Below are 10042 nucleotides of genomic sequence, written 5' to 3' on the forward strand. Positions count from 1 at the left end.
AGGCGGGTGCAGTTTGGCACCCCTAAGGGCTGGCCTGCTCTAGGCAAACACCTAGTTCGCCTAGTGAACGAGCCAGCCCTGGATCATGTAATTAACTGTAAATTACCTGCCCCCTTAAAAACTTAAGTGCCCCCTGAACAAAGAAATCCTGGTAGGGGCTTGGCTGGGCTGCAGGCAAAGGAGGGTGGAAGATGGAACAGAGAAGGAAGGCGTAGGAGATACCGGACAGGGCAGCTGGTGGTGTGGCAACAATCTCCTCCTTGCTGATCTCCTCGCTGCATACTCAGAGTAAGAAAGAAACTCTCTGGGCTAAATTGTTCCAGCCTGTTTATTCATGTGCATAAGGGGTCATGTCCATGGGGTCGCAAAGAGTTGGACTCAACTGTGCCACTGAACAACAACAAAAAAAAATAAGGGTAAGAGCTAACACCAAGGAGCGTGCATTTCAAATAACTCCTAGCATTCCAGGGGCAGTACTCCAGCGAGACCCCTCCCCTCCCTCCCCTCCAATTCCAGCTACTGTGATGTCAATTTTACAAGCAGTCCAAGAAAATGGATCCTATATGTAACATTTTAGGGACTGGAAATCTTGTTTAAAGGGTATTCATGAGACAGGGCAAGCCAAATGGATGTGGTGAAAAGCTTGCTATTTTGCCACATGTTGAAGATATTAGTTAGCGTTTAAGCAGGACAGAGTTCTAAGGTCATCACAGCGCAGGCGGAAAGGGTGCTGACAGCCAGCATGAACAAACATTTGTCTCTCCCATCAGATCCTGAGCCAACGTGTTCTTAGGGAGCTGTTAGGAGAATACTTCTGGAATTCCACAAAGGGGATTGAGAATTCTGCTTTTGAAACACGATCTCCACTGAAGATCTAACTAGGATACACATCAAATAATCCTTCCTTCAACCTTGTGTTTCCTTCCAAATCAAATGCCACTGTTGGGATTCCAATAACCGAAAGAAGAAATTCTACACCAAATCGAGTTCGGCTCAGCAGGAGTTTTGAATTTGTGCGCGATCTGCTCCAATCCCATGATTATCTATGGCAAACAGGTTTTGGGTTTTTTTGCATTATTTCAAAAACCTGCAATGTCTTTTTGATCAGGGCAGGGGTAGGGCAGCCGTTTAAATGTACAGGGGAAATTCCCAGTGGAGAGCCACTGGCAGCCAGGAGCAGCAATGCCAGAGCTTCTGTGCCAACGACAATCAAGGTCCACTGGGCAGTTGCTTCCTCTGGTGTTGCCACCATTGTAAGTGGGCACACCTTGTTGATTCTGTGTGTGCTGGTAGGAAGGCCCCCTTTAAAAAATGTTATGCACACACACAAAAAGATATATTGGACACAACTGTAACGTGTATGCAAATGAGACATTTGCATTTGAGTAAATACCGTATCTCTGTAATGGCCTTTCTTTTAGTTTTAGCATTGGTTTAGCCACAGTGTGGAGTGTATACTTTTCCCCTTCTCTTTAAAAAGTGCCGCAGCACATCAGTCTGTGTGTTTATGGAATCCCTGCACTAGGCTTTTTTTAAAAAAAGCTTTTATTTCATAGGCTTTTTCTCTGTGCTGATTAGCTGGTAGCTTCATTTCTGTTTCTCTTTCTAGTTTGCGTTCTGGTTGTAGGACAGAACAAAATCTGGTAACATGATAATACCACCTATCACCTTCTCCAAGGTGACCTTGTCTTCACTCTCAGTGCTCACATGAATCTGCCTTACATGGAGTTAAGCCGTTGGTAGGGATGCCAGCCTCCAGGTAGGACCAAGGGATCCCTCGGAATCACAGCACATCTCCACCCTACGGAGATCAGTTCCCTCAGAGGAAATGGCGGCTTTAGAGGATGGCAATCCAAGCCCTGGACTCCACTGAACGCTGTGCACATTCTACTTTTAAGTGCAGTTCCTGCAACACAGCTGGGGCAGTCCTGCCATTCGGCGAAGGAACTGAAGCAGTGTATAACCTAAAAACCCAGAAACTCCCTTTATCCAAATGCCTGTCCCAAACAAGACCTGAGCAATTATTTTGACATTAAAAGCCTCAATGGCTGCAGGTACATACTGACCTCCTTTTAAACAGGAAGACCTTAAAAGAGCTTGGGAGAGGTGTGTAGTTAATCAGCTTGAGTTTCTAAAATTGTATGAGAATCCAACAGCAGTTTCGATAGCCAAGTGAATATAGGCTTTCCAAGTGAGATTACGGCTAAGCATGACTCCCAGATATTTAAAATAAGACACCTGTTCTATCCCCAGCCTTGACAAGTCCAAGTCTTTTGTCTAAAACAAGGCTTTTTTTTTAAAAAAAAAGATCACTATTTTAGATTTATCACAGTTTACAGACAACTCCTCCTGAATACAACAATCAATAAATGCATTTAATACTTTATGACGTCCAACTTCTGATCTAGATAATAGGACCATGTCATCTGCGTAAAGCAAAAAAGGATTTCATGCCCAGCCGATATAGGTGCATGAAGTGCTTATTTTTGAAGGTAAGGAACCATATTGTTTACCTAAAGATTAAAAAGTAGAGGGGCTAGGAGGCAGCCGCTCTTCTGATCCACATTGCATTTGTGCTGTTGGATTCTCATACAAATTAAAGATTAACCAGAGAAGCCTTTTATCTATTGATGTTTTGGCCAATTTAACCCAAAGACAGCTCCTTGGGACCCATAAATGTTGCATGAAAACAGCCTCCTTGGAGAGAAGAATACTTGTCAGCTAGATGGTACAATATGAGACAATAATCAAGGGCTGAAACACCTCTTCTAGATCTTGCTTGTTTGGGATACAGTATAGATTCTGACACTACCCAATTATCTATATACTAATAGTGATGTGTGGCCCCTATCTACAGATACTTAAATCCATGGATTGGGGCTACACTTATTTGAAACAGAGTCTTTTGCAAACTTGAAGGGGGCTAGGTTTGCAAAAATATCTGAAAACTAATACATGGGGGGGGGGTTAAATCCCTTCCTAAATAATTTTTTAAAACCCTGTTGTCTGCGCATGCATAGACAATGCACTTGGTTCAGGACACCGCAGAGGTCAGGAGCCAGGGTTGTGGCGTGGGTGGGGGGAGAAGGCTCTCAGCCTCCGCTGCTGGTGTCTGGGGGGGGGGGGCAGTAAGCCCGAGCAGCCCCCCATGGTGGAGGTTGGGAGCTGCAGCCAGGCTGGGGAGGGGGGAAAGGCTTGGCAATCGGGAGTCACATGGTCTTGGCTTCTGAAACTAATGTCGGGGGTGGGAAGCCTTGGAGGTCAGGAGCTGCATGGCTCTCGGTCTCCGAAGTTGCTGTGTTGTGGGGGAGGGAAGGATTGGAGGTTGGGAGCAGGGCAGCTCTCAGTCTCCAGTGTTGGTGTTGGAAGGGGGAAGCCTAGAAGACTAGGAGGCCATGCAGCTCTCGGTCTCCGTCATTGGGGTTGGAGTGGCGAGAGACAGTGGGCTTCTTGGGGAGAGCTGGAGCTGCACTGGGCTTGCTGGCAGCTTAGGCCATGGGAGGCGGGAGAGACAGTGGGCCCGGCAGCAGTGGCCAGACCCTGCACCAAGGGGAGTCGTAGCTGAACTGGAAGTGATGGGGGGCAGGAGATGCAGTGGGCCTGGCAACGCAGATAGGGAGCTGTGCCAGGCAGTGGGAGGAGCTGAAGCTGTGCCAGGCTCACCTTCAGTGGAGGCGATGGGGGGCGGGAGCTGTGACGGGCTCTTGGGGAGCAGCAGCGGTGGAGGGGAGGAGCCACGGTTAAAAGGGGGAAAGGGTCCCCAAGTATCTCAGGTTCCCACTTGCTGTTTATATAAAGCAAGATCGGCATAACCAAAAGACAAATCTGTCTGTGGAGGAGTCTGCAGTCTAAATGTTGACATAAGTGAAGAGATGAATAAACGCTGTCTTGCAGCTGGGGATGCAGGCACAGGTGGCGATCCTAAGGACACTTTCCTGGGAGTAAACCCGACTGAGTAAAATAAGTCTTACTGTTGAGTAGATCTGCTTAGGCTTGGTCCCAAAGTCTTCATGAAAGAGGTAGGGTTTGATTTAGGTTTGAAGGAAGAGAGAGAGAAGCCATCCTGTAAGTATTTTAGGAAGTGTAAAATATATATATGGTTCAGGTGGGGTAACTGTGTTGGTCTGAAGCAGCAGAACAAAGCTTCAGCCGCACCTTTAAGACCAACAAAGCTTTATTCTGGGGAATAAGCTTTTATGTGCATGCACACTAATTCAGATACTTCTTCAGAAGAAGTGTGCATGCACACAAAAGCTTATACCTAGAATTAAACTTTGTTGGTCTTAAAGGTGCCACTGGACTCAAGCTTTGTTCTATATATATTTGGGAGAGACTTTTAAAAGAAATACGGAAGAACTGTAACCGTCTCTAGGCCATGCATTTTTATTTTATTTTTTTGCCTTCCTCCAACTCCTAGGTGTGGTTCGCCAGGTGAAGCCCATTGTCGGCCCCTTCTACGCCACCCTGAAGCTAGAAATGAACTACGTCGTGGGAGGGGTCGTCTCTCACCGCAACATTGTCAACGTCCACATCTTTGTTTCAGAATACTGGTTCTGAACACTCTTGCAACCTTGAGGCAAGCAGGAGTGCTGCAACAGGAGTTACCACCACTGCAAACTCTAAAAACTTATATACCCTTTGTATGTTTTGCAGGGGTCTTCTAAGACCAAATACCTTTCTTTTCAAACATCATATCTGGTTCATTGTTTAAATAAAGGACAAATACCAAACTATCTAAAATAGAACTAGGATGGAGCATTATCTTGCAGTCTTATTTAGTTGGGTTGTTTGGATGGTATCAATAAACCGATCGGCCAGTTGCCTGACCTCCTACTTCTAAGAGTCTTCCAGAATCCCTTGAGACAGGAGGCTGCATGCAAAATTTTGCCGTCTCAGAGTCTTGCCTGTCTTCATCTGTAATGTCTCTGTCTTTCAGAACACCTTGCTTGTCTATGTGGTTAACTTTTCTGCTATAAAGATCAGAAAGTCACTTAAGGCCCCGGTCACACGGGAGGATTTGCCCCGCGAAACGGACGGGTTGAGGGTGCATCAAATGGGCGCGATCATACCGCAACATCTGGGAAGCGTCACACACCCGTCCCCGATCCGTCCCTTTGGCCCAAAAATGCGCATTGAAAAGGTCTTGGCAAGGCCCCGGTCACACGGGAGGATTTGCCCCGCGAAACGGACGGGTTGAGGGTGCATCAAATGGGCGCGATCATACCGCAACATCTGGGAAGCGTCACACACCCGTCCCCGATCCGTCCCTTTGGCCCGAAAACGCACATTGAAAAGGTCTCGGCAACAGAGCACTACCTTCTGGATGATGTGCGGCAACTCCAGGCATCTGATCGGGGAAGCGCCGGTAGCCCGTCGCAGCCAGCGCCGTTCCCCATCCCATGCATGCGCACAAATGTGCAACATCCGTTTTGCCCTGCTACGTCTGATCGCCTGCCGAAGGCCGGAGCACGGAGCCACGTCGGATCGCGCTACCGTGGTTCTTTTTGCTCCGGCTCTAATTTGCCTCCCTTCAGCGGCGCAGTATCCCGCTTGTGTGACCGGGACCTAACTCTCCTGAACAATTTGGGATCATAAGGCATATGTTAAACTTTTGCTCCTTTGCTACTTTATAATCTGTGTATTCTCCTACAATAAGAGGGTTGGTTGTTTTATGGAGTTTCAAGTGCCCTTCTGTAAGGATCTTTTTAAAATTATAAGTATTTAATTAAAAGGATATTTGAAAAGCCCCAGTTAAAGTGACTATGGAATGTGAAATTACTTACATCCAACCTTGGAGTCTAAATGAAGCCATCCAGTGCTTTTTATGAGGAGGTCTTACTAATTGAGTGGTCTGTTTCCAATGAGCTCCATGGCTCATTTGGCATTTCCAAGGGGACTTTGGACTTTCCAAAACAGCAGTCCCTCTTGCCACATGGCAAACCTCTTTCAAAAGCAGTTTGAGAATGTGCTGTTTCGGGGGGGGGGGGATGTAAAATACTCTACTGGACTTTCCAGAGCTTTGGCATCATTCTTATTTGTACCTCCAGGCAGTCTGCAGTTGGAAAGGGCATGCATAACCCCCCCATACTAGACATCATTCAAAATAATTGCAAGCTCCAAATGCCATCCCTGTATGGCTGTAGACCATAAAGACAAACACAGTCACCAAGTGAACTTGGCTTGAGCAAAAAGGCCTTGAAGACACTTGTGAGAGGCTGAGCTCCTGACTGGATCACCTTGGTGGGTTTTGTTGAAATTCGTCTTGCAGGGCAGTCTGTGAGCCAGTCCTGCTGTGGAAATAAGTAGCAAATACCGAAACTGACTGTATCTGATCAATTGTCAGGGAAGAGGCAGGGTATCCCCCAGGGTCATGAAAGAGATCAAGTTTTCCAAAATGGAATGACTTGCAGTTGGTCCTGTATGAGCAGTCAGATACATCCTTTGTTTTATTTTGGTCCTGGTCACACGAGCGAGATAATCCGGGGTAGGGGGAGGCTTTTTGCCCCAGAGCAAAATGAAGCGTGGTAGCACGATCAGACGTTTCTCCAAGGCTCCGTGCTCAGGCCGTCAGCCGCCGATCACACATTGATGGTGAATTGTGGCAAAGAAGGGAGGGGGGAGAAAGAAGTGGCATGGCGCGATCACACATGGGGCGATCGCAACCCGATCAGACGAGCATTTTTTTAAAAAAACGGATTCCTGGAAGTGAATCCATGGAGGCCTTAAAAAAAAAAATCCAGTGTGAGATGGGACGCAGACGGGCGCCAGATGTGACGGGATACCAGCGCTTCCACGATCTGACACCCACCCATGCCCTGCGTTTTCCAGAAAATACTGCACTTGGCTGGGTATCTTTTTACTCCGCATCTTCGGCGGGGCGATACAGGTTGCCGACGGGTGCGGGACACTTGCCAGATGTTCCCGTGCCATCGCACCCGTAAAATCCGCCCTGCGTCCGTCCCTATCGCGCAGCTAAGTCTGCATGTGACCGGACCCTTTATTTATTTTTATTTACTTCATTGATATGCTGCCGTTCTTGCCAGTGGGGACCCAAAGTGGCTTACAATGTTATCCTTCATTTTATCCTTATGACTGCTCTGGGAGGTAGGTAAGGCTGAGAGTCTGTGACTGGTTCAAGATCGCCCAGCAAGCTTCCATGGCAGAGTGGGAATTCGAACCTGGGTCTTCCGGATCCTAGTTTGACGCTCTACTTGCTGTATCACACTGGCTTTCTTTACAAGACTGACACTGATTTTTCCTTTCTGTGCCTCCTGCCCTCAGTCATTAACTGACTGCAAGAACTGGTCACGTGATCAACTAGGTTAATCAGCAGACACCAAAGGCACACCGAGACATCTGTGTAATAAGTCTCAGCTCAAAATCTCAAACACAGTTTCCCCCTTATTAACTATGTGTCTTAACAATGGAAGGATTCAGCATGTGATGAGTGAGGGGCAGAGATGCAGCTACAAGATAACCAAGTAATCATATGAGAAAATGATGTGATCATACAAAGAGATACAACTACATTCATTTGTACTCATGTGAACAGTTCAATGAACCATTGGCCTCCTAAATACAACCAGTGAGCTGGACATGAACCAAACCAGTACAACTAATCGTAACTCTGTATTATAAACAATAATCTTTTTTAAAAAAAGTTCCATATTTTACATCAGAATAGTCGAATACACCAATTTTTACAAGTATGACTTCATATCAAATAAGTAAAGTTTTTTCCCCACATGCCTAGAAGGAAGCAGAGCGGGTTGGTTTTCACAGGCTGGAGACAGACAAACAATGATTGAGCTATTGTTGTTCATGGTATGTCCAGTTTGCTTTTCTTCTAACCTTCATCGCGTGTCAAACAGGCTTTGTAGGCTGTAAAACACTTTGAATCCTGCATGGCTTGTGAAAGAAAGAGGGATAAGATTCATGTGGCTAATGTGAAAGGTCCCTCAAAATCACATTGCCGCTAACTTTCTAAAAGAAGTGCCTCCAGCCTGTGCCCCTTTATTTGGACACAGAAAAGAAACAAAGAAATGGGCTTGCGGCTCTGCCCGGAGGAATCACTTTCCAGAGAAACATTTGCTCTGTATAGAAAGATACTGGGAAAGAACCCGTACTTTCAATCATTTATATTGTATGTTAAGATGCTGCAATAGAGCTCAACTGGTATGCCTGTCCTACAAAGTGAGTGAGTTGGACCCAGCCCAGTTCTTCAGTCAATCTCACCTAATTCTCCACCTTACTGCAGCCTCTGCTCCATATGGCTTTGGCCCATGCAGGTCTCATGGTCCCCAAGGTAGCGTTTTGGGTGGGCAAACGGGATCCTATCATTCCCTTTCCACTACTGGGAAACCTGGTTGGATCCAACCCTGCAGGGCTATTTTTGGGCAGGAACGCACAGGAACGGAGTTCCGGCTGGCTTCAGAGTTGGCCACGCCCACTACAGCCAAAACCTCTGTGTGCCTGGCTACAGAGGGAAGGCCTAGAGAGCAACCCCCCCCCCGTGACTCTGAGGCAGGCAGGCAGGCCGGGGGGGGGGGCTGGAAGGATCAGGGAAGCATTTAAATGCCTCCCCATGCCTTCCCCAGCCTGTCCAAGGGCCACCTTGCCTGGGCTCCCTACAGCCACGGGGCGTTCAGGCAAGCCAAGGGAAGGCATGGTGTGTGGCCTAATATGCTAATGAGCTGTGCTGTCAGAGGGTGTGGCCTATTATGCTAATGAGTTCCTGCTGGGCTTTTCCCACAAAAAAGCCCTGCAACCCTGTATCTGTTTTATACCAGTTTAAGTATCAGGGCTCCTTCATCTCCCCCTAAACCTGGAACGCAATGTAACACTCCTGCGAGTAATGAGAATTGTATGCTGGAGATCACGATCACACAGGACTACAGTTCCTATTGTTTGATGAGGAGAGTCTGTAGGCTTTTCCGCCCACTCTCATTTTCCTCGCTTCTAAGTTCCTGTTTCTTCGGGTTGTTTTTCCCCTGTTCTGCACGCATTTTGCTCCCTTTAATGGTCAATTCAATATTTTACTGGTTTATTTCCAGCATATCTGGCCTACAGATTTAAACTGCAGGGTTTTATGCTGGAATAAACTGTTATAATATCGCATCGACCACTAGAGGGAACAAAACACATGCAGAACGGAAAAAGAAACCCAAGGAAACAGGAACTTTAAAGTAAGGAAAATTAGAATGCAGAAAAACCCCAAGCCTGCAAAGTCATGTTTGTAATTGAGAAATCAATCTGAATAACGTGCAATCCTAGGATTTAAAATGGGAAAGATGATATCTCTGTTTTGCTTTGTTTTTTGTATCAAATTGTGCTAGGGTTCTCTGTCTGAAATGGGAAACCCACGCTTTTAGGAAACAGGAACATACTGCACATATCTTCACTGGAAATGGTAGACAGCAAAGGACCATATTCTGCCGCTATGTGATGTTCAGTTTAAACTCTCTTTAATAGACCGAATAGAATGGAACATCAGACTGGATAATGTGGTCCACCGATAGAATGCTTCTGTTGGTCTTGCAGGCAGTCTGTGCATGTATTCTTTGAGCATTATTTCACTTAGATATTCAGAGCTGGCAGATTAATTGTGAGTCATTGGTTTTCAGATCATAGCTTTGTTGTGATTAATGAATACACAACCAACACTACAGTACAACCATACACAGAGACACACACACACCACAATCCAGCTGTGGAGATTAATTATGGAAGTTGTATTTCACTACAGACTTGAGCTGTGTCAGGGCCATAGAAGGTAAACTATGCAATTCATTTAAAATTAGTGGTGATAAATATAAGGTTCCAAGTACATTCATGAGCATCTAACAATGCCTAAGAGCTGGAAGCCCTAGACATATCCTTTCACAGTGAAAGCCACATCTAGCAAGTTCCAGTGGGGCTCAGGTGAGCATAACTACACCACTATGCCACCCACATCAACGACACAGACAAAGTGTGCATGGATTTCTAACGATGGATTGGGGCACCTGTCTTTCAGTGTATCAAAGTGCGATCCAATCATGTA

At 46.3% G+C, this 10042-nt stretch overlaps 1 protein-coding gene across 1 annotated transcript in view; it reads left to right on the forward strand.

Moving 5' to 3' along the window:
- The window catches only part of FBLN1 (fibulin 1), a 96681-nt gene extending 91628 nt beyond the window's left edge, over positions 1 to 5053 (forward strand). Inside the window, exon 17 of the mRNA XM_015405443.1 lies at positions 4418 to 5053. Coding sequence (XP_015260929.1) covers positions 4418 to 4557 — 140 coding nt within the window. The 3' untranslated portion in view covers positions 4558 to 5053. The remainder of the gene's footprint in view (positions 1 to 4417) is intronic.
- The last annotated feature ends 4989 nt before the right edge of the window (positions 5054 to 10042 follow it).

The sequence above is a fragment of the Gekko japonicus genome, unplaced genomic scaffold (genome assembly GCF_001447785.1).
Source record: "Gekko japonicus isolate JY-2015 unplaced genomic scaffold, Gekko_japonicus_V1.1 scaffold1628, whole genome shotgun sequence".
Lineage (NCBI taxonomy): Eukaryota > Metazoa > Chordata > Lepidosauria > Squamata > Gekkonidae > Gekko > Gekko japonicus.